The 27,579-nt window shown below is 34.2% G+C and overlaps 1 protein-coding gene across 1 annotated transcript; it reads right to left on the reverse strand.

The window, feature by feature from the left end:
• Window positions 1-61: 61 nt before the first annotated feature.
• On the reverse strand, window positions 62-26,061 carry LOC117012424 (A-kinase anchor protein 9). The gene is made up of 4 exons (XM_033088692.1): window positions 25,790-26,061; window positions 8,643-8,900; window positions 5,754-5,798; window positions 62-112 (listed from the first exon to the last, which is right to left on the reverse strand). Exons 1-4 carry the CDS (start codon window positions 25,835-25,837, stop codon window positions 62-64), a joined length of 402 nt encoding a protein of 133 aa, XP_032944583.1. The 5' UTR covers window positions 25,838-26,061.
• Window positions 26,062-27,579: the final 1,518 nt, after the last annotated feature.

The raw sequence follows: 27,579 nt of genomic DNA on the forward strand, positions 1-27,579 counted from the left end.
AGCCAGATGGTTTTAAATAATATAAAACATTAGTATCATAAGTAGTTTTAATACTATACCCTTAATAATTTGTAGGCTTTTCTGCTCCCACCACAAAACTGCAACCATTTACCTGTATAAAAACAATTTCCTGATATATTATGATTTTAAACAGAATTTTATTTAAAGCTAATAATTATATACCAGCTAACTGTATTCATGCCTCTTTTACGCCTAAGGAAAATGTCACATTGGCAGAAACAGATATAGTGTTTATCTAAAAGACATTATGACCATTTCAAATGCCAATCATTCCTCAAACATTTGAGTGCTTACAATCCAAAAGACACTGTAGTATACATTATCTTTAAGTGATCTAAAGTTCTAAGTGTAGTTTCTATTTTGTCTTCAGAAGGATAACTATAAACTTCAAGTTACTGGATCCTCTTCTACAAAATATTGCCTTAAAATCATTTAAATAATTGGTTTTTTTAATTAAGTCCTATTAATTTTAAAGTCAAACTGTTTACTGGTACAAATTAATTGAAGGTTGGCAAGCAGGTCAAGTTGTAGGAGGAGATGAAAAAGTGAGGAACACTCCCTCAAACTTTCACCTGGGGGTAGTACTATTATACGTATCAACCCTGACCAATGTGGACATTTTCTATAATATATTACAGCCGGTCTCTAGCTCAGGCATTTTGTGGAGGAAGAATGACTGATACAATATGTTTGCAGGGTTGACCTGGTGTGAGACTAATTTTAGATCAATTAATCTATTTAACAACCTCCTCTTCCTACCAGCAAGAGTATACAAAGGAACTTCACTCCTCCTCACATGTTAATTATTCACAATTCTATGTTAATAGAATACAAGATAATGATGTTTTTACTGTTGAAATACGTAAGGTAGAGTATCCCAGAATTAGAATTAGATCCATATGGACCACAACACTTTTAAAAATGAAGATCCTAATCAAGAGTTCTTTATCAGAGTTCGATTCCTTTGGGGTTTTTTCCCCTAATTTCTGAAAAACAAAGCTAAAGTAAAAAAACAAAAAACAAAAAAACTTTTCGCCTTTATGGCAACACAATACTGAAATCTGTGAAAGTTATCAGAAAACAGGAGTACTACCTCTATCAGATTATTAATACCGAGTCACTTGCAATAACTTTCAAATTAAATACTCCTAAATTTCAATTAGCTTTTCTTAATTCTGAAATGATGCATTTTAATAAGTGTCTTAAAATTTTACTTTATAGTACAGTGTAACAAATGGATTTTATGTCTTCAAATATAATATTAAGCAATGGATGATATCACTGTAACATAATTAGTTAACTATGATTAATTGTATCTAACACATTATATAGCCAACATTAGCTTAATTTCTCACTAATTTAATCAAATTTTACACTAGACTAACTCACACACATAAACTTAAAATACTACGCAACTGTTTTCAAAACTTAATTATGTTATAATAAATATAAAAATCTTGTCAATATTAATAAATTTTAAAGATTCAATATCATGTAAATAAGTAATAAATGATTATTCACCAGAACTAAACTAAAACAAACCATATTTCAAAGTTAGAATAAAAACACGCATAATCAACACAATATTAGGACCATTAATATTTAGCAATAAATTATTCTATTTTTTAATGCAATAATGATTTTACTGATACCTAAGGGTAAAGCATTTATCTCTTATTTTTGCATTATTAGCTTTCTAACACTATACTTGGTAACCATAATGTGAAAGAAAATTAGTAACTTGAAACATGTAAAATTAGATTAATAGATTCCATTAACTGCAAAGAAGATCAACTTCTCTTAATGTTCTTTTTTACTGTGGCACTTGTCCACAGTTATTAACCTTTAGTCTATTCCCATATATTTTCTGAATTCACAGATTTACTTAATCTGTATAGACAACTTCAAGATTTGGGAAAGTACAAGTGAGGTACATTTTAATTTTAAAATGTTCTGCAGAGGTTAAGTATCATCTCGTAAAAATACTATACTACTATTCAGAAGGAATCAAAGGAATAATTTTTATTTTAAAACTATAAAATGGCCTTCACATAAAACTTTTCCTTTCAGTGAACACTAATTTAAAACCTAACTCACTCAACTCTTTATTTATGATTAATATCTTATCCTTATACTTAATTTGGTACTGCAAACATTAAGAAACAACAATGGATGTTTTAATAAAAAATAGGAAGGATATGATGGGTCATAAAAGTTCATAAAAATTACAGGAGTTCAAGTCCTAGCTGACTCATGGAATTGGAGCCAAGTAACTAATGAAGTTAAGATCATACATTTAAAGTCAAAGTTGAATATCAATTACCACTCTATATATCATAAATATACACAACATTTTTAATTGCCAATTATATCTCAACAAAGCTGAGGCAGAAAAGAAAATCAGATGAAGTAAAACAAAACAAACAAAATAACAAGTGAAAGTTGAAAAGCTAAGTTTGCATTACTTTATGGCTTTAGACTGTCTCTAACTCCAGCCAGTAATTACATAAATGTCATATATCATACAAGCACCTTTGTTAGGAAATATTAAATAATCAGATGACATCCGTAATGAAATTGTACGCCCTAACATTTCAGCTGTCTATACATAGCAAACCATATTCATTTATTTAACTGTCTTGTCTCTATGATGCCTGAAGCACTCCCCACTTTCTACAAATAACTGATCAATGGGTATCAATAAAAATATTTCATGTAGGGGCGGCCGGTTGGCTCAATGGTTAGAGCCCAGTGCTCATAACACCAAGGTCGCTGGTTCGATTCCCACATGGCCCAGTGAACTGAGCCCTCCACAACCTGACTGAAAACAACTTGACCTGGAGCTGAGCTGCACCCTCCACAACTAGACTGAAAACAATGACTTCACATGGAGCTGATGGGTCCTGGAAAAACACACTGTTCCCCAATTAAAAATTTTTTCTAAAAATTCATGTAAATATGGCATTCTGGATATGAAATGTCCTTTCATCAAGGACTCAACAGATCATGTATAATGTAAATTAATTCATAAAACAGTACCTTTTAATTTAATCTGATTTCCCTAATATACACGTGTAATTGGATATATGAGTATATTTATACAGAACAGATCAAAGGTAGGTCATAGGATAAAATTATCTCATTTTTCCCTAGGCCTGAGTACATTTTTCAATCCAAAAAGTATACTAGCCACAGAAGTCAAGAATATTAAGCACACACCATATTTATATATGTAAATTTCTAAACTGAGTTCTAACTAAACATATAATCAGAATCTGAAATCCTTCTGAGAATGTGTTAAAAGAATTCTTATCACTCACTTGTTTCATATACACTTTAGTGTGAAAAGCATATTTCTACTGAAAAGAGTAAAAACAACAAAAAAAGAGGCTTTGCTAATTATTTTTTATATACCAAACACCATACTAGATACTATCAAATAACCCTCATACCTACCCTGTAAGGTAGTATTAGTACTCCCATTTTACAGGAAAGGAAACTGTTTCAGAATTTAAGTGATTTAAGTGCCCAAATTCAGCTCAGAGGTGATGAAGCTGCGATTTGAACACAGGTCTTTCTGGATCCAAAGCCCCTACTCTTTTCTATCACCTTATTTCCCTAAATAAGTCCCAGAAAAATGACAGTGATATTTAGGCAAAATACAAGATACGTATGTAGCCTATGATTAAAACTATGTAATTTTTAAATTGTAAAATATTCAAATGCAAACCAGATATGCAAATACAAAATTTACATAAATGCAAAATTAATAAACTGCAAATCTGGCATTTTGTGGTGAACTTATAAAATACAGTATGTGTTGCCTAGAAAGGAATTTCATTTTGGGGGGATGTTACTGAAAGATAATTCCTTAAGAATTACAATATGACAAGTATTATAGTCTGAGATTTATTCCTTGGTTTACACATTTGATCTACTGATGATTCTTCTGCCTCCTGAAAAGGTGAACATAGCTGAGAAGTCCCCTATATGTAACTATACAAATATACAAAATTAAACACATATATGTAAAATACATTTCTTATAGTTGAACCACAGTCTGTATGTACTAACTTTTATTTATAGGACTTATATTTAAATACTATGTGTACCTTACTTTGAAACACATCGTATTTAAGTAGGTATCACAGATATATAGTTGCAATGTATTTTTCTGGACCTCATAATTCCCACCAGCTTTTTAAATTAAAAAATTTAGGTGAAAAGTATCTTATTATAACAGAATCGCCAATATTATTACTTCATATTTGCATAAAGAGAACATGAAAATTCAGTTTTTTGATGTCTTTAGCTTTCAAATCGTAATGAAAATTAAATTTTAGTCTTTTATCTCAAAGTGAGCAAATGGCTATGAAATTTTAACCAGATTTCATAGGCGTGTATGAGATGGTCTGACCTGTAGCCATCTGGCTTATAAAAAGTTCACTTTGGGGTAAAGGAAAAAATGCACTGTGGGGTACCCCAAACACACAGCTAGTTCAAGCACTTGAAACTTCCAATCAAGAAAGACAAGCTTTAAGAATTGAGGCATTGTATAGAAACAAAAAAGCAGTGTTTTCATTATAAACCACACATTTCAAATCACAAGGGCAGATTCTATGAACTGCACGCTGTAATTTTTAAATTGAGATACTTCCCATAGAGGCAACTTTAGGGAGCCTAAATCGGGCACCTATTTATTTATTTGTTTGTTTTTTACTGTTTCCCCAAAAATAAGACCTAGCCGGACAATCAGCTCTAATGCGTCTTTTGGAGCAAAAATTAATATAAGACCTGGTCTTATTTTACTGTAAGACCGGGTATAACATGATATGATATGATATAATATAATATAATATAATATAATATAATATAATATAATAACAGGTCTTCTATTAATTTTTGCTCCAAAAGATGCATTAGAGCTGATTGTCCGGCTAGGTCTTATTTTCGGGAAAACACAGTATTTATTTCCCTGTCCAGATTACTCATAAGTATATTCCCAGCTTTTAAACACATTAAATTTTTGAATTGTTCAAGTTTTTACTCCCATTAGTTATCCAAAACAGAAATTTAAGAACATGAAGTTTTCTTTTTCTATTAGAAACCTACAATACATCAAAACTTATGGAAAACAGAGTTACTGAATCATTCAGAGTAACAAATAGTTTTCCACATCCTCAAATTTGGACCAAAGAAGTAACAATCATATCTATGATAATAAGGAAACGATAACAAAAGAACATATTTGCTAAAGTGGCCAATGCCTACATTAGCTTTTATCACCTAAATTAAAAGCCACTATTGCAAGATTAATTTCAACAAATGAATTTATATAATTAACTAGCAGTTAAGGATTTATAAAAAGCATTACTCAAAATGAAAGACTTTATTATGAAATGTTTACTGTAGTAAATATGGATACCTTATAATGTGATCAAGCATCCTAGAAACCCAGTATCAAACACTCCTAGAAACTAAAACAAGGCTTTTATCTAAAAACCAAGCTATATATACAGATTTAAGACCTTAGTTAATAATCTGAAAAAAAGATACATCAGAAAAACAATCTTCAGGTATTCTAGGTCATTTATATTATGTTATGTTATGCTATATTTTATTATATTTATAAAAATACAAAGGCATGTGAGTTGCAAGAAATAAAGTACTAATAATCAATAATAGTTTTAGGAATAACATAAAATATCAATCATACTATTATTTATTCTTACCTCTGAACTACAATCATCTGCTGTGGTTGAAATTTCACTTTCCGGCTATAACAAAAGTAAAAACCAATTATATTAAGGTCTTTTCCGCCCACAAATATTGTACTTTATTAACCTATTACTATTGGTACTTATAGAAAACTCACATAAAAATATCACTAAAAATCTAGTAAAAATTATTTAAATCTTTAAAATTTTCACTCTGATTATAAATGGCTAAATAATGCACCAAAAATTTAACACTATGGATTTTCTAAATATAAAAGTATCAAAAAGTACATTCACACTGGATCTTGTATACATTACAAATCATTTGTAAGACAAAGGCACCAATTAAGACATCATCCCTCTAATTCTTGTCTCTCTTTTAAGTAAAAAAAATCCTAAAATATTACTAATAAAAAAGTTCGATTTCTTCAAGAAGAAGTCATCAAATCTTGATGCTAGAAAAGTAATTACAACTTGAAGAAAAATAACAACCTGTGTTATTAACACCTTTGCAGCTTACAAAGCACTTTCTGAGACATTCTTGTTTCATCCTTACATCTCTGGGATTTGGGTGTGAAGTGAGTGGTTTCTTTTCCCCAAGCAGCCTTCAGCTTAGAAGTACTGTACTGGGAAGTCAAGGAAGAAATCTAAATTTTCACTGCTTTCACTCTTCTCCCTCTCATCTAAGATTTTCATTTACAAGTAAGACAAGAGACCCACATTATTTCACCTTTTCATTCAACAAATATGAACCATCAATGCCTCCTTTCTCATCTACACTTAGGGAAATTTTATTCATCATTCAAGATCAAGTTCCAAGTCTACCTCCTTTTATAATACAGTAACTGATGCCAGGAACAGAAATAAGCCCTACCGCTATTCTAAAATTCTGTAGCAGTGGTTCCTAACTCATATGGCTCTTTTAAATCTAAACTGTTTTCATGACAGAAGCCTTCAGGGTTCGTTCATTTATGCTTTCTAAACAGCTATTGATTAAATGCATATTGTGTACTCAAAACTGTGGAACTGAGGATAAAATGGCGAATAAGACACTCTTTGTACTTGAAATACTAAAACTCTAGTGAAGAGCCCAAATGTTGATTTGTTATGCAAAAAAACATAACGAAAATATCTTTAAACTAAATCAAACAAGAGAAGTGCCATATGATATGTTATAAAAGGTACAGATTTCAACAGAAAATTACAAAATACACAAAGAAAAAAGAAAGTATGGCCCATACACAAGAAAAATAGCAGTCAATAGAAATTGTCTGAGGAAAAACAGATATTGGACTTAATAAAAAAGACTTTAAACTAGATTATTTCAAATATAGTCAAATAAGTGAAGAAAATACCTAAAAAACTAAAGAAAATTATAAATATAATGCCTTACCAAATAGAGAATATCAACAACAACAAAAAGAATGTATATAAAACAATCAAAAAGAAATTCTGGAGTTAAAACAAATGAAATGAAAAATTCACTAGAGGGGCTTAACAGCAGATCTGAGGATGAAGAAGAAATAATCAGCAAACTTTAATGTAGTTCAATGGAAATTATCCAGTCTGAAGAAAAGAAAAAAAGAACGAAGAAAAATAAACAGCATCAGAGATCTGTGCAACATTAAACATATCGTGTTTCCCGAAAATAAGTCCTAGCCAGACTCCGATGCGTCTTTTGGAGCAAAAATTAATATAAGACCCAGTAATATATTACACTTATATTATGTATTATATTATATTATATTAGACCCAGTCTTATGTAATATATAATTATGTTTATATTTTTATCTAATTATCTTTTAATCTATATTTTATATAATTATCTTTATATAATATAAATTAATATATAATATTAATTTTTGCTCCAAAAGACGCATGAGACCAGCTGGGTCTCATTTTCGGAGAAACACAGTACTAACATATGCATAATGGGGGGACCCAGGAGAGGAGAGAAAGGGGCAGAAAGAATATCTGAAGATACAATGGCCAAAAACTTCCCAAATTAATGAAAAACATTAATCTACATATCCAAGATGCTCAACAAACTCTAAGTAAGAAAAACTCAAAAATACACACTTATGCACAGCAGATTTTTACTGACACCCTCTCTTGCATAAAGCTCAAATCCCTAGGTATCTAAATCTCTGTTTCCTAAATAAATATGCCAGGACACAATCCAAATTATAATCTGCCTTGTCCTAAGCATCCCATCATTCTCTACTAATTTTAGCTGGTGGTTCCTCCACTCTACCCGCCATCCCAATCCATTCCTAACATCTCCCTCATCTCCTGATTCTGAAAAATCACATCACTATGGGGAGAAAGAAAATCAGCACTTACTGAGAACTTCCTGCGGGCCAGGTGCGACCTCCTGCCCCTCACCGTTACCACCATCCCATTCCCATCACTTTGTGATCCATCTAAAACTAAACTACCTATGGCTTCCAAAGCACATCACATTTTCATGTCTTAAGAGACTGCTGGTTCTTTGCACAGAGATTGCCTCCCCTACTTCTTTGCCTCTAACTTATACTTCAAAAAGCTCAGTTCCATTATCTCTTCTAAGAAACTTGTTTAAATAACCACATAAGGCTGATTTGGGCATTCCCCCAAATCATGATACTCCATGGTGCCATGTGCATTTTTGTTAGCACATCTCTAAGCAGACAGAGTCCACGGCCTATCTTACATCTGCCCTCCCCACTAGATTGATTTTCCTAATGGGTAGAGACTGTCATACTTACCTTTGTATCCGTACTGCTCAGTTCTAAATGTTTGGGTGCCCAATAAATGTTTGTTGAATCAAGCTCACAAAAACTGCACATGGTGCTAGTGAGTGTTGTCATTACAACAACTTTCCACTTAAAATTTTAACGTTTAAAAATCTGGATGAATACTTACTTCAACAGAGAAGACCTGGTCATGTTTGATCATTTCTCCACTGTGTAAAGTTTTCATTATTGTGGATTCAGGAGTCACATCTGATGCTACTCTTTGAGAACTATTCGTGTACATCTCATCACTCTGTGATTGCTCAACATTCAAAGCATGATATGCTGACACATCATGTTTACTGCTTGAAGTTTTCCTCTTTTTTTTCTGCTTCTTAGAAGGATTCTGCCCATCAGATTGAGCTTTCCTTTGTCGAAACTGGGCAAGCTACAGAAAAAAAAAAGATTGTCATTACTGTCGAAGATAATTTTTTTTTATCACCACTAAGGAAAAAGCATCTTTGGAGTCACTTTCTTTAAAAGATAAAACCATCACAAAAATGATGACAAAATAAAGGACAATTGTTACAGTCTACAATATAATAACAACTGAATTGCAAAGAAACTGTAAGGATTTCTAAATGAATGCTATTCAAATATTGAGAAGAACTAAAAATGTCATGTCTAAAGAAAAAAAATTAGCCCAGAGTTGGGTAGAATAAGGAATAATAGGCACTCTCACTCACTGTTTGGTAAGGAGCGTAAACTTTGGATGTGAGCTTATATGAAAATACAAGAGCTCTAAATACATTTGCTTTGCAAAATTTCTGGGACTTCTAATTTATATGAAATATAATTAGTCCATGCAAAAAGATTTAGCTATACAATTCATCACTGCAGCCTTAGAAATAAAAATTAGAAATAATTTCAATATCAATCAATAGTGCTTCCCATCCCTTAGTCATTAGAATTTTTGTCATATCCTAGTGCCACCTACACTTATCATTTACTTGACCTGTTTTAACTATATATAATTAATATATTGGTAGTATATTTCCTCTTTTTAAGGCACAATGGGCTTGTACATATTCTTATGCTTTGTTTCTTTCCTCTCAGAATGATCAAGGCTCTAATTAAATTTAGGAATCGGTGGTTAGTAGTTGCTTCATATAAAATTTTGAAAATGTGTTACATAAAAAAAGAAATTTCAAATGAGCATAAAGAAAAATACGAGTAATCTCAAATCCAGAGATGCTGTTTTAACATTTCTTAAATTTATTTTAAAAGGAGACTTTCTATCCCTGATATAAATTAAAAGTCAGTATCACTTGTGATTTCTTTTTAAAAAAATAGTAAACAGAAATGAATACAATGCAAAATAAAACTACGTTATTAAAATTTTAGATATTACTGAAAGTTATAAAAGAAACAGCTATGTGTTAGAGGGGCATAAAGGATATATGAGCATCAAATAGGCTTTTAGCTTGTCATAAGCAGGTGAACTTAAAAGAAACCTAAAAAGGTTAAGAACTTTCCTACAATACTATCCAATGTTACTTAATACTGGATTAGGATGTCACCTAAAATATCTGACACCACTTAAAATCAGAAGTATGCATTACATACTTTGGCAACACTGGATTAACTCAATTAAAATAGTATTAATGCAAACCATTATTAATCATAAAGATGTTTATGACACAGTAGGTATAAAATAATATTACAATGTAGTCTTTTTCTTACTAAAAGGAAAATTACATGCATCTTGTCTAACAAAGACAAGGCAGGCCTCAGGCTCACAGCCTTCAACAATTCATTCTAAACTAGCTTTATTTTTAATAACATTATATACATAGACACAGACAAATTCTAGAAGAATAAAACCATAATAGCTTTGGTGCATCTCTGGATTTGAGATTACTGGTATTTTTCTTTATGCTCATTTGAAATTTCTTTTTTTATGTAACACATTTTCAAAATTTTATATGAAGCAACTACTAACCACCGATTCCTAAATTTAATTAGAGCCTTGATCATTCTGAGAGGAAAGAAACAAAGCATAAGAATATGTACAAGCCCATTGTGCCTTAAAAAGAGGAAATATACTACCAATATATTAATTATATAACTATTAATTAGACCAACTACAAAGGTAGTAAATTTCTTATGGTACAAAGTATTAAAGCAATCTTAATAATAATGTTGATATCAAAATATATGACAAATAACAGAACCTACAGAACAACATACAGCATATTTTATACTTGTCTGCTATAGCGGAAGAAAAGTATATAGTGTTTACTTAATAAGGATGTCTAATTCATAAGTCAGAACTATCTAATCACTAACCTATAGAAAATAAAAATATATCACATTTAAATTTTCCCCCTAGTTATTTAGCAATTAGCCAGTTATCCTACTTCATCTCATGTCTGCTTAAGGAACAGATGCAAGACTAGTTGCTTCTATTTGTGCATTATTAAGCTGCTGGAATGCATTTAAACTACTTTGGGTGACAGTAGATTCCTTTTTAAAAATAAACCAACTGAAATACCATTATGTATTATCTTTAAATAGAATCAAAAGTCTAGGCGCATGATTTTAAAAAGATCCCTCAGAGAGAATGCAAAACCAAGAAAAATATTAATAATGACATTCTTGATATTTATGCTCAATTTCTAAAACTTCTTAAAATCCCATGTTGTTTGTGTTAGAAAATATATTCAGGCAGCAGAGGATATCAAGACAAAGATGAAGATTATGTTTAAAATTTCAACTCTGTTAGGTCATATATGTAATTTATTTTTAATATTTATATGAGCAATTACATAACCTTTTTATAATAGTTTAATTTAGAAAAATAAAAATGAAAAAGTTGGTAACAGATAGAAATGGAACAAAAAGTTGAATGGTTCCATAATAGAACAAATCACTTCTAAGGGCATAAAATAACCAAGACATTGTTTAAGGCCAGTTACTGAGCATATGAGGTAATATTATTTTTTCAGAACAATTAACCAGAAGGTAAAGTCCATGAGGGTAAGAACTTTTGTTCACTGCTATATACACAAAGGCTAGAACAGAATTTAATAAATGCATACTGAGTGAAAAATGGATAATTTATCTTTTAAAGTCACTACTAAGCAATCATTTTAAGCGCTGTCCTACAGAACCTGAGAATTAAGATGATATAGAAGGCATATCTAATTCTACCATATAAAAAAGTTCCATGGTCTCAGAATTAAAATTGGCAATTAAATGAATTAAAACACAAAATAATCCCTCTCACCATAATCTCTCTCCTCTACCAGCCTCCCCACCACAACACAAAATTCTCAAAAATAATGCCTACAATAGCTTTTTAGCAAGAGTTTTGTTTTATAAAAATGTGAGAGAGGAAACAAGTTCTTTTCATAAATCTGATTTCTTATCGCTATCTAAACTTTTTATTTTAAATCTGAAAAATGGCAAGCTAACAGATAAGCAAGTATCAGAAACTACTCAATCAGCTAATCATCTGATACTGAAATAATACACTTGAAATTACTGGGAAAACATTTAGTCTAAAACATGCTGAATATTCAGACTATAGCCATCTGTGTTTGTCCTTTGGAAGCCAATTATAAAAATGTTAACATACATAGGCACGGAAATAAGTTGTAAAATTTACTGGTAAGCCATTATGTCCACATACACTTGTCTTTCAAAACTGATTCAGATCTCAAGCAAATATCTTACCCTGACTAGAGTGTGAATAAACAACTAAACAAAAATGATAATTTATTCCTTAAGCTCAATATTTATAAATTTATAAATGATCATTCTCAGTAAGATAAAGACTTTTAAAAATGCTGTATAAAAACATGCCAAGTTTCTGACTGCCACTTCAAAAAAACTAACTGGAATCGGTTTTCTTGAGTGTTCAATGCACTGTGCTAGACAGGAGTTCAAAGGTATGGTCCTAATAGTAGGATGTTTCAGTCTAGGCCAGCCTATTACTTCACTGAGGTGTGAGAAACAAGTAAGATAAAAGTTAGTGTACAATTTCATAAACCCAGCAGTCCTCTGTAAGAAGGTGATATGGGTACCTCTCGACCTAATTTTCTCAAAGAAGGCTTTCTGTCAGAGGCGTGGTTGTGGTAGTTTTATCTCTGTGAAGGAAACAACTTGGCATGTGGCAGGTATTAAGTATTTATTTACCAAATATTTACTGATTACCTATCATATGTCAGTGCTAAGATGAATCAGATACAAACCCTATTCCTATGAATTGTAAATCAGGTAGGAAGAACAAATTAAACCAGTATAGATAAACACAGAAACATCATTTCAAGAGATAAAAAGTGCTTTGAAGAAAAAATATAGGTACTAAAGAAAGCACACAACAGAAAGACTTAATTTGGATGGAAATGCAGAGAAAGGTCAGGAACTGCTGAGAAAAGAATGTGGAAGCTGAGATTTAAAAACAAATCCGAGTTACTTGTCCAAGATCATAATCAATAGGTGGCAAACAGAATGAACAGGAACCTCTGACTCCAAATCCTGTATTCTTTCCGTTGTACCAATTTGCATGCCATGCATTCTGAGCTCTTTTCCTTCATTTGTCATTATACTTCAAATCCTACAACACTAAGTTTAAAGACACAAACAAATGAAACCACCAAACCAACAAATACTTTTTTGACAAGACTGAGAGACGAAATATACACACATAACCCAGAGATTATAAAGTATTTTTTAAATGATATCTAGTCTCTCCAGTTTTCAAAAATGGCTGAAAGTAGAGCTATTTCCTATGTTTCTGCTACAGAAAATTTAAGACATCCTAATTAATTCTAATTACAGTGACTATTTGTACTGTCAATGCTGCCTTTTAACCTTTTTGATATTCCTTAATAAATGTTGCATAAGAATGCTGTACAAACTATTACAGCAAAACTCCAGGGGCCTAACCATGGAAACAAAAAGATAACAACAGTTGACCCAAAGACAATTTGTATGTAGAGTGAAGTAGGAACACTGAAAGCAAAAATGACAAAAGCAATTCTTTTGTGCTCTGGAGCATATTTTCCAACAATATCACAAAGATACAAACTGGTGGAAGATAACAGTTCCAAATAGGTCCCAGGAAATCAGCCATGGAAATGACCACAGGACTTCACATTGATGAGCCATCGGTCCTATTTATATCTCTAATCTCACTCAATGCAGACTTTTTCTTAAATAAAAGTTTTTGGAATACCTTCATGTGTAAGTAGAAAACAGAATCTGTAACCCACAGGAATCACCTTAATTTTACACATTTTACTACATTTCATTGTCTGGCATATAGTAAGCACAAATATTTGTTGAATGAAAATGTCTCAAAAATAATATGGATTACATATAATAGAGTACTGGACTGCTGTGTAGAGATTCTAATAAGCTAGTTATGTGACACAGGACAAGCCACTTAACCTTGGCAGAACTCAGTTTCTTCAACTGTAAAATGAAGAGGTAGATTTGAAGGATCTTTTAATATTTCTTCCAAATTTAAGGGCTTTTTTTTGGAGATTTCTTTTTTTTTCAATTGTTCCTTTTCCTTTCTCCTCTTCCTACTTTCACTTAATTATAAAAAAAGAAAAACTAGAATTCTACGTAATAAAAGGTATTTTAAAAAAATTGTTGGTTGAAAAAGTACTATCTTCAATGAACAGTATCTATTACTAAGTGATCCCACGTGAAAAAATGATGTACAATAGAAAGTGGAAAGATTACATTATAGTGTTCAGAACAAATCACTTTTAAGTACATAAAATTATCAAAATACTATTTTAGGCTTATATTATGGAGTATATGAAGTCAAATTACTACTTCAGAACAAATAACTAGAAGGTAAACTCCAGGAGGGCAGGGATTTTTAATTAAAATCAAAGCTTATATAATACTCTAAGTGCAAAACAGTAGCTGTACATAGGTTCTCAATAAACAGCTGTTGAGAAAAAAAGATAATTTAATTTTTACAGAAAAGGGATGTCACTAAGCAATAATTTTAGACACTATTGCTCAGAACTTCAGAACACATAGCTGCATAGTTTCTTTAAACAAATTGAGATGATATTATCAAGTCCATGGTTACATTACTGCACAACCATACAATGTAGTATTATATAGCTGTCAAAAATGTTTTTAAAAAAATTGTAATGTGGGAAAATGCTCTCAACATAAAGTCAGAGAAAAAAGAGGCCAAAATTGCAAATAAGAGTATGATTCAAGTTTAAAAATATACTTACACATGGAAACAAAGAATCAACAAACTGTTCATAGTGATTGCTTGTAGGTTATAAGACTGTGGGTGATTGTTTTCTTTTTTGAAAGATCTTCACTGCCTCCCTCCCCCTCAGATCTATAAAGAATATTGACTAGTAAAATTATCACACAGGGCCCATATATTAATATCACTATTTTAAAAAGGATATAGTACAACTATACATCTATCAAAAATCTCATCCCAAAAGACAGAAAAAAAAGGCAGAAGCCCCAGGATATGCTGACTGGGGCCTGGCCTCTTTCATCAGCCTCTCCAGACACCTTTACCATACCCCACAAGCCTAACTGCCAACACTGACGGCATTACATTTCACTGTTCAGATGCCACCTATCTGTTTCATTTCACTGTCACCTCAGTTATTGCTAACAATGAACAGTGAGAAAAATGGCACTTTACCCCAACCTTATCTGGGTTCCAAATGGCTTTTCCCAGGAGGCCCAACTATACTTCTCTTACCTTCCTTTGAAATCTATCTTTACAATAACCCTTTGTTATCTCTCCTCACTTAACTAATCTCAGTTTTCCGGAACAAAGGAGCCCTAATAGAATTAGGGTGCTTACATTTAGCTTTTTAAATTAAGTCACTATTTTATATTTAAAAAAACACATAGTTTTACTGCTTCACTGTCTAACAAAAACATTTAACTGCCACCTGGTGGCACCACACCTATCTGAATACGGGATTTTTTTTTTTTTTTTTTAGAAAGGACTAACCTCTTCAGAGGTTAACCATGCCAGATACACATTCTCTAAGTTTTCTGCCACTTTTATGATAAAATCCCTATTACTTTAAATGACACACATGGCTCCTCACAATCTGATCCCAGCCGATTTCTCCCATCTCATTTTCTGCTATACAGCTTGAGCCTCTATGATCCGGCATGAAGAAGAGGAGGATGGCTCATACTTCTTTAACACTTTATAGTCTGACAGCGTTCTAAGTGCTTTCTATGTATTAGCTGAATCCTCACAACAACTCCAAGGCTAGTATTATTACTGGCCTCATTTTTCAGGTGGGAACAGAAGTACAGAGAGTTTGAGCAACTTGCCTACAATCACAACGCTAATAAATGGCAAAGGCAGGATTTGATCTCAGATGATCTGGTCCAAGCTCATAACCACTACAATTATACTGCCTTTCACAACAAAATCTTCGGAAAAGGAGGTAGCATTCTTCACCTTTTCCTGATTCCTGTTAATTCCCCATCCCTCAGTAATCTGAATTCTCATTTTTGACAACTGGCCATTCCTACTTGAAACTGTCTTCCCTTAGTTTCACTGACAGCATCATCTCCTAGCTTTCTGAATAGTTTGTCTCCCAGTCTCCTTTGCAATCTTCTTCTCCACCTGCATTTTAAACATGGGTGTTTCCACAGGATTCAACTCTCCATCTGCATCCCGCTCAGTCAATCTTCTTTCTCAGTGAACTCCCATTCCCAGAGTGTCAGCTCATATCTTTAAACCAAATATTTATCTCTAGCATGAACTTCTGTCTTAAGCTCCAGACACATACTCAGTTTTACACTGGACCATTCCTCCAGAATGTCCTGAAGGCACCTCTGACTCAACACATCCAAAACAAAACTCATCTTTACCTTACTCAAATATTTGTTCCCCTCCAACCATGCCCACATTTCCTATCTCAAAGACCCATTTCATTGAAACTTTTCTTTTCCTCCAAACTTGTCCATTTGTTCCCTATCGCACAGACTAGCACCTACAACCCTTCAGGTGCTCGAGTCAGAAAGCTGGAGTCATCTCTTGCTTTAGTCTGTCTGGAATGCTATAACAGAATACCATAGACTGGGTGGTATATAAACAACAGAAATTTATTTCTCACAGCTCTGAAGGTTAGAAGTCCAAGATCAGGGTGCCAGCAGATTTGGTGTCTGGTGAGAGCCCTCTTTTCTAGTTCTTAGATGGCCATCTTTTTGCCTCACATGATAGAAGGGACAAAGGGTCTCTCTTTTACAAGGGGACAAATTCCATTCATGAGCGATCTGCCCTCATAACCTAATCACTCCCAAATGCCCTACCTCCTAATACCATCACCTTGCAGGTTAGGATTTCAACAGTATCACTTGGGTGGGGGGTAGTAAGGCAGGGCATGACAGACATTCAGACCACAGCATCTCTCTTACCCTTTACAACCCATTACCAAGGACTCCCAATCCTACCTACTGAACACAGATCAAAGATTTAAGAGCTAGCGTAGGGTTGAAATCAAGAACACAATTTCTTGGGTCAGACTGGGTTGGAATCCTTGCTCCTCCTCTACAATTTTGTGCAAATTACTTAACCTCTTGGTTTTCCCACCTATAAAATAGATAGCAACAGTTTACACAGCTCTTAGAATAGTTATAAGGATGAAATGATCTTAAATGCCTAGCATTAGAAAGTGTTCAAAAATTGGCAGCTACTATTATTTAATTCATACTCTTTTCTCTTCCACTCTCAACCTTCCCATTGTCCAAGTGAGGGATAATGACGTATGAACAGAAATGGGAATAAATCAAGAAATATTTAGAAGGTACAATCAGTGGAATGTGGTGATTGATTGGATCTGAAAGGTAAAAGAGAATGAGTAAGGGAAACAAAATAGAAGAGAGGTAAATGTGAGCCTGATTTTATTGGGTAGTAGTATTAGAAGGGGAAGAAAGGCTAAGTATGAGACAAATTTTGAATTAAAAAAAAAATTAGAGATTGGGTTGTAAGTATGCCGGATATAGGAAAATAATTACAGAATAATCCAGAAGGATTTTATTTTTCAACTGAGATGCTTTGTGAATAGGTATAAACTCCTAAGCCTTCAATATATGCTCACACATGAGATAGAAAAGAGAAAACTAGAATATTAAAAAATTTTAAATCCAAATCCTACAGGAAAAAAGAATATATAGAGAGTCTTTTGTCATAGGATTAAAATCCTGAGACCTATTAAAAGTACTTATATTGTATTTCACCCTTAGAATTTAAAAAATACTAGGGGTGCCAAAAACATGTAAACACAGGACTTGTATTCATCTTTTGTTATCAGTATGTATTCAGTACTACAATTTTAATACAGCTTTTTTCCTTTCTTAAAATATGTATACATTTTTTGGCACCCTCTGTATATAAATCATTTTTCTCAACTAAAAAAATCTGAAATTATTATCTTCTCTTTTTCTCAAGTTCTATTATAAAAATTGCTATTGACTGAAGTAGAAAAGTGAGAGTTCTCTTGTTGAAGGGAAGTCACTGAATAGAAATGCTCAGACATGTTCTCATTACAAAATGAATTCATGCACATTAAAAATTAAATATTCATTTGGCGACTACTATAAAAGATTTTACATACAAAACGTTTCCAATATTTTTAAGTTGTCCAAGAATAGAAAAGTTTCTGTAATTTTCAACGGAAACCCATTCTTTTATACATAAACTCCCAGCAGATACTTACTAATGCAGTTTTTACACATATTCTACTAACCTCGCCCTTTAGAGCATCTACTTATTTATTTGACTTAAGAAATCAACATATACATATACAGTCAAAGACCATAAATGTGGTAATTAACCGGGATCACTGCCCCATGCCCATCGCAATTGCCCGCATCCCCCTCACACATTTTAATACATTAAATCGGGTCCTTGATAAATATGGAAAATATTTGCATGTGGCCCCTGTCCCTATCTTCTCTGGGAAAACAATAAGGCAACATCAACTGACAAGTGAGGCCACTGAGGAATAAATACAGCCTAATCACAGAGCCCACAAGGAAGGATCCTTAGTAAACAAGGAATTTTGCAGTGTGTGCAGTATCAAGAAATAGAAGGAAAGAAATTCTAGATTTTATACGCTGTTAGTTTTTCAAAGATCTGTAAACAGAGAACCTATTCAGTCAACACAATTTATGGATTCAAATCTTTATAGATTAGGATTTTAAATAGTAAAGTTCTGTGTAGTTCTTACTAGTTAAAATAACTCTTCGGGCTTTAAGCATTCGTCTCTTACAAGGATAAAAAACTTTGGGGGTTTTAAGAAATGATCTCTTAAAAGGAAAAAGAACAATTAGACTTACAGAGAAACTTTTAGACCACATAAAAGTCTCAGTGAATAGCAAACCACAATAAGAATCATAACCCTGATAGCAATTGAAAACAAACACTACACTGTTCATGAACAAAGAGAATAAAGGAATTTTTTTATGGTACAAAAGAATCTACGTATAGAGTTGAATGACCTAGACAAAACCACCTCTGGAACAATGCTTAATTTTTGAATAGGGTTAAATACATATGCAAATCAACCAAAACTTTCTGCACCATACCAAGCCAAGTATTAAGTATCCTAAGTTATATTTTGGTAACCACTACCACAAAAACACTGAAAATAAAAGGGCAGTCAATATGACAACAACAAAAAAACTACCTTACACTAGTGAAATATCTGTATAGGTCTATTATAGTTATATATGAAAATGATAGGCTTTTTTGCTATTGAAGAAGACTAGGTTCCCCCCACCCCCAGTGAAAATTGACTGGTAATGATCAAGCCAAAAACCAACAGGTGCCCCTTTAACCAACTGCATGCACTTGTAAAACAGCTGGTCTTGGAATGGAATGACTCATTGGCCCACACAGAAATCAAACTTTAGCACCATGCTCTAATCAACTCACCAAGAATCTATTACTCAAAGGAAGCAACTGTTTAAATTTTGTCAGAGCCCAGAAGGCCCAAAAAAAAACAAGATGGAAGATAATTCTACTAGAGATGTGTGTCTATCTCGGTTTGCCCCTCTTCACGCCTGCCAGAGAGCATGTGTTCTTACACTTTGCATACAGAAATATATATATAATATAAAATTAATAAATAACATATAAAATAAGTTGGTAACAATCCACTTTTGAAAAGGGCAAAGGTCATAAGACACTTATCCAAAGACAGACAAATGGCCAACAAGTACATGAAAACAGGCTCAACATCCTTATTCATTAGAAAATTACAAATCAAAACCACAATTAAATACCACTTCCCATTCACTAGAATGGCTATTTTAAAAAAGAAAACAACACATGGAAAACAAGCGTTGGTGAGGATATAGAGAAACGGGAACCCTCATCCAGTGCTGGTGGGAATCTAAAAGGGAATAGCCACTATGGAAAACAGTAAGGTGGTTCCTCAAAAAACTGTGAATTACCATATAATCCAGCAATTCTACTCCTAGGTATATACCCAAGAAAAATGAAAACAGGTACTCAAACACTTATATACAAATATTCACAGCACTATTCAAAATAGCCAAAAGGTAGAAACAATTCACATGCTCATCAATGGAGGAACAAGCAAAATGTGGTATACACATACAATGGAGTATTATTTAGCCATAAAAGGGAATGAAGTACTGATATTTACTATGACATGGATGAACCTGGAAAACACACTAAGTGGGGAAAAAAAACAGACACTAAAGGTCAAATATTATATGATTCCATTTATATAAAATACCTCGAATAAACAGGTAAACCTATAGAAACAGAAAGTAGATTCTGGTGGTTGTTAGGCGCTAGGGGTAGGAGGGAATGAAGAGTATCCGCCTAATGGGTACAGGGTTTTATTCTGGGATGATAAAAATGTTTTGGAACTATATAGAAGTGGAAGTTGCACAACGTTGTGTGTGTACTAAATGCTACTGAATTGTTCATTTTGAGGTAAGTTTTGTTATGTGACGTTCACCTCAATTAAAAAAAAAATCATAGCTTCTTTATATCTAACGCCAGGAGTTCAAAGAGCTCTCAATCATTATTTCATTTATTCTTCAAAACACCTGTTGAGATTCACGTACTGTGACAGCATTGTTCCCACACACAAAAAAACAGGGAATCTGTGATCAATGAAATATATGCTTGCTAAGTAAAAGTCCATAGCTGTAGTTGTAGGCGTTCAAAATGTTGGTTGAACAAATAAGCAATTAAATGTCTCCAAGTCCTAGTGCCTTTTCTAGTACACCAAACAGCAGTATTGTGAACACACACACGATGCATACCTTTATAGATAAACTTTTTGAAAATTCTGAAGATTTTTCAAATTAAAGTTTTTAAATAGATGCTCACCAATGAAATAAGATGTCTAAATTCAATTTTAGTGGAATCTTATTGAGAAATAAATACAAAAAATGTTCGCTATCATTTAATGCTTAACAATTTACCATGACAACTTTTTCTATTAGAACTTTCATATTAGAATTCACTTATATTTCAATAATTAACAGTTTATAATACATAAATATTTTGCAGTCGTAGTTTAGCTCTCACTACAAAATTTATATATATAAAAATAAGTGTTTTGTTTGAAAACAATTTTTGCCCCAATTTTGTCATATTCCAGTCACTTAGATATAGCCAATCTTTTTCACTTCTTCTTTTCACATGCTCATTCAACTCTGAGTTCCACTGACACACCACAGACCTTGCTGAGTCTCTCTTCTCTGGACCTGATGGCTCTTTTACCCAGTCACTTCCCTATCCCTGTTCCTGCCATTTCTTGGATTTGCTGTAGAAACTTTTCTTCAATACTATACACTTTCAGAAGCCTGTTCTGCCACTCTTTCCTCCACATTATCTCTCTTAAAGCTTATAATCTACAAGTTACGTTTTGTGCTTTTTTTTTTAAGCAAAGCCTGAAGATCATGAATTAATTTTTAAGTTGCATACAATGCACCCCTGTTGCAACAAATGTTGATGAAAGCATCAAACTGCTGTAGTACACTTTAAACACTAGGAGAGCTATGTCACATATAAGAATAAAAAACTAGAAAGTTTAAAAGAAACGGGTGAAAAGCAACTTTCATAGTGGTGGAGCAGTGTATCTGAAATACACCAAGAACAATTTTACACCAAAACTAACTTTGTCTACCAAAGTGGAAACAGTAATTGAAAGGTCCTGCTATTAATAACCTAACATACAGCTTGCAAAGAGAACTATTCTTTTTTGCATAAAATTGGCAATATTTCCAAACTGAAAATGCTCATTAAACAAGTAAAAATCGTGTAGCTACTACTTACTGAATGCCACAAGCAAAAATTTTAATAATTATTCATCAAATTATGTCAATTATAGAAATGATGATTAACTTTGGTTGTACTGAATTCTGCTATTTTGCAGTATTAAAAAGTATAAAATAGAATATTAAAAAGTATACCTAATGTGAATTTACAGAACTAATAATTTTATACTAAATACACACTGTTCTCTAATTTTGTTCACTAATATTACAATTCTTGCTTTATGTACTATTGCAAATAATTTTAGCTGGAAAAAAATTGAAGTCATTTAAAGTGGAATTAGCAGTTTGTTGGTTCAACACAAGGACAGCCTGTGTCGTGCCATCCCTGCCAGCACCTTGTAAAGGGGGTTAGCCCAGCTCTGAAAATATTTACTCAATAATGCAGTCATGTCTCACATCTCCATGGATCAGGCTTCTTGCAACATCAACACTGAGGAAGTGGCTGGGAACCCAACAGCAAACCAAAAAACCAACAAGTAACAGAAAAACTAAACTGTCATAAAGCCCATTCACCAGGCTCCTTGTCCCTTGATTTTGTAAAAATCATTTTGTCTACTCAGTTTCTAGGTTCTTTAGTCACAGCACATTGGGAAGAGGCAAATAAGGAGCAAGGCAAGATGAGCATGTCCATGGCAATGGGAACCGACAACACGGAGATAAAAACTACAAAAACAGAAAGATCTATAAATGTCTAATAAAATAGAAGCCAAACTATATACTACAAGCAGCACTGGAATTGAATTACACTTCCAGGACGACACTAAATGGAGGGTCCTGAGGAAACCTAGCTATTCTGTGCATTTTCTTGTTCTGTAAAATGATCATACAGTAGAACATGCTCATCAACATACTGTATTTGATAAACTTTCATTGTTTTTAAAAATGGCATTTAAACATTTACTTACTGATCATAAAAGAAATACATTGCAGAGAATTTGGAAAATACTAAAAGTGTATAGAAAATTAAAATTGCCTACAACCCACCACCCAGAGATAACCATCATTTACACCTTGGTGGATTTTTTTTCCCAGGTGTCTTCATATATAAATATGTACATATATTTTTTTGGGTAACATTTTTATTAACCTGGCATTATTTGTGGGCATTTTCCCAACTCAAAAAGTCTGTGTAGAATTATTTTAATGGCTACATATGCCAAAATTTATTCAGCTATCATTACTGATTTTGGTTGGTATAAACCATTTTATAAAGTATATTATACTGTATACATGACAAGTCATAAAAAATAATCATTTATAAGGTCTAAAAATAATCATTTATAAGGTCTAAAAGAAATTTTTCAGTTAACAGCTTACCGAACACCAAGAAAAAAATGTAAATGTTATGGTTCGTAAAACCAGCTTATCAAATACAATATTTAAGTCCAATGAACAAACAAGTATCTGAATAAGTTTTGGAAATGATCATTGTAAGTGATTTCTGACGCCAGCAATAAGAGACTTCCAATTAGGAGCATTCTGGATTACTGTTATTAAATTACAACATGCTAGTAAATAAAGCAGCACCCAATAACAACTCATAGTCATTCTGCTCATTCATTCACTGAGCAAATACTGAGTATCTACTATTTGATGGGAATTATGCTAGCTTGCATTAATATCAGTATTAAGAGCTTTCTTTGTAAGAGCCTTAAAAATAAGGTAGCAGCATTTAACACATTTTAACAAATGAAAAAATTAACCCCAAATCCTACTGTACCTCCTCTCTCATTGTACTAATTGCCCAATGTCTGTCTCTCCCGCGAAACTGTGAGCAACCAGAGAACAGAGACTATCACCATCTTTGTATTTCCAGCTTTTAGAATAAAACAGGAATAAAACAGGAATAAAACATTATTTCATATGATTTTATATTTACCATGCAGTTTTTAAGTCCTAATAGAAAAGCACACATTTAAATGAAATAATGTATACACTGAATGATTTGCTGAATGATTTTATATTTACAACGCAAAGTTTTTAAGTCCTTATCTAAAAGCACACGTTTATATAAACGAAATAATACATACACTACTTTTGATGATGCTGTTTTATTTCTATTTTCCACATTCCTATCAGTTGTCATAATCTTAATGGCTGCATTGCATGATACTCCATCACACTTATGTAATATAGTTTAGAAAACAATTCTCCTAATACTGTCTTTGAAGGTTGCTTCCAGTGTTTTTATATTGTATAGCTAATGCTCTAGCAAACATACCTTGCCTTACAAGTCTCACAGACTTATTTCTGACTGGAAAAACTGGGCTAGCTCTAGAGGAATATAATCTTCTACAATGAAAATGAATGTTAAAGAGATTTTTACCCCGTAGGCATAATTTAAAAGACAAAGAACACACATACAAAGAAACTAGAATTTTTTTGCCAAATCAAAACAATTTAAATAAATCCTCTGTTATGAGATGTGCTGTTCGAAGTAAACTGTTTTGTAGGACGGCTTCCCACATGTTCAGTAAAGATACTTCTGGGGCAAGCTGTAAAAATTCTGAGGTAACAGACAAACATAATGTCCTAAAACTTCAGTGCTTTTGGAAGGAGGTGCACACTTTACCCCCACTTACTTGGGTTCATAGAGCTTGCTCGCTCAGAGCATCAGGTTGCAGAAATGTAAGGAACTGTGGGCTTTTGAAGATGCCTTGATTCCCCTTTCCCTCCATTTATAGATCATAAGGTAATAGAATCTATCTGGTAACATACAAGCATTTCACCTTTGACCTTTGAAGGAATTTATGGGAATGCCAACTATATTTTAGAAACACGAAGTTAGTTAATACACATATTCATTTAAGAAAGTTGTGGTGTTGAGCACCTACTACTGAATCCCTGTGGTATTCAATGATTACTGAAATCATACATCAGGTCTCCTTTGTTTATTTGGAGGGAGGGGAAAGAGAGGGAGAGAGAAAAAATAGTTAACTATTGTAATTTAATTGTGGTCCAAGTATGATTGCTAAAAATCATCTCTAATGAAACACTTAGATATAACCTATAAAAGGTAGTTTCATTGTATGAAGTTTCATTATAGGAAGGAAGGGGGCCTTTGAAACCTGCCAAAAGATATGCTCAAATATGTAATTTTTAAAAAATGCTATTTTATTTATATTTTGTCTATGTCAAATTGTTCATGAAGCCCAGTGAATATCGGGTTGAATACATGTGTATAATTTTATATTGTTCGCTTTATTTTTTCACACATACACACACATACACACACATAAGGGCTCGTCAGAGATATTATTATGTCTATATATATATATATTATTTAAAGCAGGAATTCTATAGGTGTTGCTTAAGACTAGAGAACCTTTCCTCCCCGAAAGTTCCATTCACAGACTGCATTAACATTCCACACAATACAAAAGCGCATGCCATGACAAAGACCTCCAAACACCAACATACAAAGCCATGTCTCTAAAACCGCCCTTAACGCGAAGTTCACAGCTGGCACTTGTGGCACACTCAAGCCACTGCTGAGGCAGCTGTCACAGGCCAATCACACACCCAAGAGTGCCAGCGTGCCACCTAAGAAAGCCAAGCTCATGATCAGCGTACAAATCCCCCACTGAATAAAGAAAAGCCCTAAATCCTCACCCTGAAAAGCACAATGACTGACTGCACTACCCAGAAAACTCTATAAAAAAGTGAAAGGTTGGAGATTTAGAAACAGTAAATACCAGTTTATAACAATACAGTAAAAGAGGGGTTTTATTTGGGCGTTAACGAGAAAAGAGCCACACCACCCAATCATCACGGAAGTATCATGTGCTAAGTAGTAACACCAGGCTTTTTCAATTACTTGGAGAGAAAGGAAGACGAAGAGAAAATGCAGACCCTGCAGCACCTTCCTCCCAGGCAGCGCACCGGGGCTGCAGCGATCTCCGCTTCCCAGGCCCCCACCCACCCCTTCCCAGCTACCGCCTCCCACCGCGGCCCTGCCGCCTCCGGCTCTGTTGTTACCTTTGCTTTGCCCGCCTCGAGCTTCTTCTGTCTCTCCTCGTCCTCCATGGCCTCTGCGGGGAAAGCTGGAGGAAGACAGAGAGAGGGTCGGGGGGTAGGAAGGAAAGGTCGGTTCAGACGGAGGTGGGAACCTCAAGCCCAGGGAGCAGGGCCGGGTCCGGCCCTCCTCCGCCCGGACTGGAACCAGTCTCCGCGCTCACTGGCTGACCGTCCTCCGCCGCACGGGCAACGCCGTCATTGCCGCCGCCATCTTCGTCTCCACGTAAACACACGGCAGGGCGGGAGGGGGTGGGTCACGTCCATCCGCGCAGCCGCCGCCGGCCCCGCCGCGCCAGGCAGGTGCGCCCGCGGCCCCGCCCCGCCCCGCATGCCGCCCCGCACGCCGCCCCGCCCTCGCCAGCCGGTAGCGTGGAGGACCAAGACCCGGTCTCGGACCCCGGCTCCCACAGGCGTTAAGCCGGCGGAGGACGAACGCTCCCCAGGTGGTGGCCTGGCTGAGGAGATGGGAGAAGGGGGTGTGCCAGGGGCGCCGGTCGACCCCCACCCACCGTCCAAGGGACTCTAGTCGCTTTTAAGACATTACGATTTTTTTCAAGTTACAAAACTAACAGATGCCTAACGGTGAAATAAATTGGTGAACGCTGAAAAGCCCCAAAGGAATAGATGAGGAGGGGGCGGGGAGAGGACCCACCGGACGTCAGTTGACTCCTTGACTGGAAGAATTAGGAGAGTAGCCAGTAGCTCTCTTTATTTTAATGGCAAGTCCCTCCCTCTTCCCCCACTGGTCCGCCCAATCTCCGGTTCATGCTTCAAGGCCCATCTCACGCCCCTCTGAATAGCTTTTCTGATCCCTTTGTTCCCTCCACCGCAACTGGGAGCATCGTCATAACTTATTCCCCTCCCATTCCGTGGAGGTGTTCTGAAAGGAGCCTACGCTTTGGAACCTGCGTTGGGGACAAAGCCAATACACGCTAACCTAGCTTGAATGGCCTTGAACAAGTTACCTATCCTACCTGGGCTTACCTGGAAGTTTTGGAAGGGTTGTTAATATATATGAGTTAATATATGTGACTGCCCCTGGTATCTTAAAACGTCCTCAATGTCAGTTTTCTTTCTCCTTGTATTTCTCCTTGTGAGGTACTCTGCATGATATTCTAATAGATTGTGCACTTCTTAGTTCAACTCACACTCCGCACTCGATGGCAGAGACTGTTCCTTATCTTGTCATTACTAAAATGACTAACAACGCTTCGCACCCAATAAAATTGTTGGATTAAATTAAGCTGTTTTAATAAATCGAGGCTTATTCTCTTTCCTTTTCTTCATTCCTTCCCTCAACACTTCCTTTTTTCTCCCCACCCTCAACTCCATTCCTGGAGTGAACTACACACTTTAATGTCTCAGGTTGATTACTCAAGTTGACAATGTTTCTCCTTTGTTTTTAGCTAGGTTGGACTGAAAAACTAGCAGGTGTGAAATAAAAGAAGCCATGAGTTCAATCATATAAGGGGTGTTAAATGAAAATTGGTGTTATGAAAGAAAAAGGGAAAGACTAAAGATCTTACGTCTACCACAAACTGAAGACTAGTTTTAAGTAGTCCTGATTTAGAAATTCTTACATTTAAAAAAGGTTTTTTGTTCTCAAACTCCATAATGCATACATAATTGTGCCAGCCTGTAACACCCAAGTGTATATTTTCTGTGATCTTAACCTGAATTGGGAAGTGGATGAGATTACACATTTTACCATAGGAATAAAGGAATTGAGACAATTAAAGGAAAGGTGATTT

The sequence above is a fragment of the Rhinolophus ferrumequinum genome, chromosome 20 (genome assembly GCF_004115265.2).
Source record: "Rhinolophus ferrumequinum isolate MPI-CBG mRhiFer1 chromosome 20, mRhiFer1_v1.p, whole genome shotgun sequence".
In the NCBI taxonomy this organism is placed as follows: Eukaryota; Metazoa; Chordata; class Mammalia; order Chiroptera; family Rhinolophidae; genus Rhinolophus; species Rhinolophus ferrumequinum.